Source organism: Morone saxatilis, unplaced genomic scaffold (genome assembly GCF_004916995.1).
Source record: "Morone saxatilis isolate NCDOM2014 unplaced genomic scaffold, NCSU_SB_2.0 Contig19, whole genome shotgun sequence".
Taxonomy (NCBI): domain Eukaryota; kingdom Metazoa; phylum Chordata; class Actinopteri; family Moronidae; genus Morone; species Morone saxatilis.
Window position 1 is genome coordinate 18,509,672 of NW_023339751.1, and position 1,296 is coordinate 18,510,967.

Consider the following 1,296-nt stretch of genomic DNA (forward strand, 5'->3'; position numbering starts at 1 on the left):
TGTGTGTGTGTGTGCGTGCTTGCGTGCATTGTTAAGTGTTATCTTACCTGTCTGGCTCCAGGTCGACAATGCCCATCACTATGATCTTCTTCCCCGGCCGCATGCCGCTCCGGATGCGCCCGCTGAATGGCACCGTCTATGCAAAGTACATTGAATTTATTAAGCACAGCCCGGAGATCAAACAAGGACACGTAAGAGACCGTTAAGGCATCTCTCATACCAGGAGACGTGATAGATCCTCCTTATCAGGGGAGATGAGTCCGGGGTTCCCCAGCGAGTCGTTCAGGTGGTCATCCTCCACATTCTTCAACACCAGTGACAAAAGACACAGGACGCAAACTGTCATTTATCGCCCATCAGGTAGGATATAAACCGGCCTGGCTCAGGTTAAACAGCCAACATGAGGCTGCAGGCCTGTTTATATACACACAGTGTGGCCTTGCATGCGGCTCTTCCCAACAATGACGAGGTGGCAGCGGACCTGTCATGTTGTTATCGGGGCTCCGGTAGCGAGCCATGTTCCAAATTAGCCTCATAAACCCGCACCTGCGATGGAAGTGCGCACATTCATAGCGCCGGTAGAGCGGCCCAGGTGAGCACACACTGCCGGTACATTTCACCACCAACATATTGGATTTCTTCCCCCCGGCTGAACGCGGAATGAAAGAGGAGTCGCCTTGCGCCGTGAATGCGCTGCGCACGGCGCTCCGCATTTACAAATAAGCGGCGGATAATCGACATAACGGTGCGCTTAAATCAAATCCGCAGGCCGTTATGCACAGAAATTAAACACCAGCACATCCAACCTCCCGCCCTGGTTCCCCCGAAGCTCCCAAATACTCACTATTCCGTCCTTTTCCGCTGCCTGCACCGCCATCTTGAGCAGAATAGCATAGGATGCTGATTATCGGAGCAGAGGCGGCCCTGCCGGCGAGTGTGGTGTGTCAGCGTCGTGGCACTGACTCAGGAGGATATTCCTGATCCTGCTCCTATTCCTGGGTCTCCACGTCTGAGCGGGCCTGACACAGAGCACTGCAGCCACCTAGCAGGACATCCCTCCGCTCCTGTGTGTCTGAAATGGGTGGATATCTGCTGACGTATGCTTTATAATAATTACAGACTAAAAGCTTAATCCCCGTCTGTTGGAGAGGGCTAATCACACAGATTTCCCTCAACCCTTCACCCAATTAGGCAACGCGCACTTTGGGCTTTTTATTTCTAGATTGGGGGAACAATCCGGCAAATAAGTTGGGTTGGATAACCGGACTGCTGCGCTCACTGTGTGTGTGTGTGTGT

General features: G+C 52.9%; 1 protein-coding gene across 2 annotated transcripts in view; it reads right to left on the minus strand.

The window, feature by feature from the left end:
* The window catches only part of LOC118329242 (galectin-related protein-like), a 10,270-nt gene extending 9,172 nt beyond the window's left edge, over positions 1 to 1,098 (minus strand). Inside the window, exons 1-3 of one of the 2 annotated variants that reach the window (XM_035663300.1) lie at positions 845 to 1,098; positions 221 to 304; positions 48 to 136 (exon numbers count right to left, since the gene is read on the minus strand). In XM_035663300.1, coding sequence (XP_035519193.1) covers positions 48 to 136; positions 221 to 304; positions 845 to 877 — 206 coding nt within the window. In that variant the 5' untranslated portion in view covers positions 878 to 1,098. Of the gene's footprint in view, positions 1 to 47; positions 137 to 220; positions 314 to 844 lie in introns of both variants that reach the window. The other variant, XM_035663299.1, reaches the window with a different exon arrangement.
* Between the last annotated feature and the right edge of the window lie 198 nt (positions 1,099 to 1,296).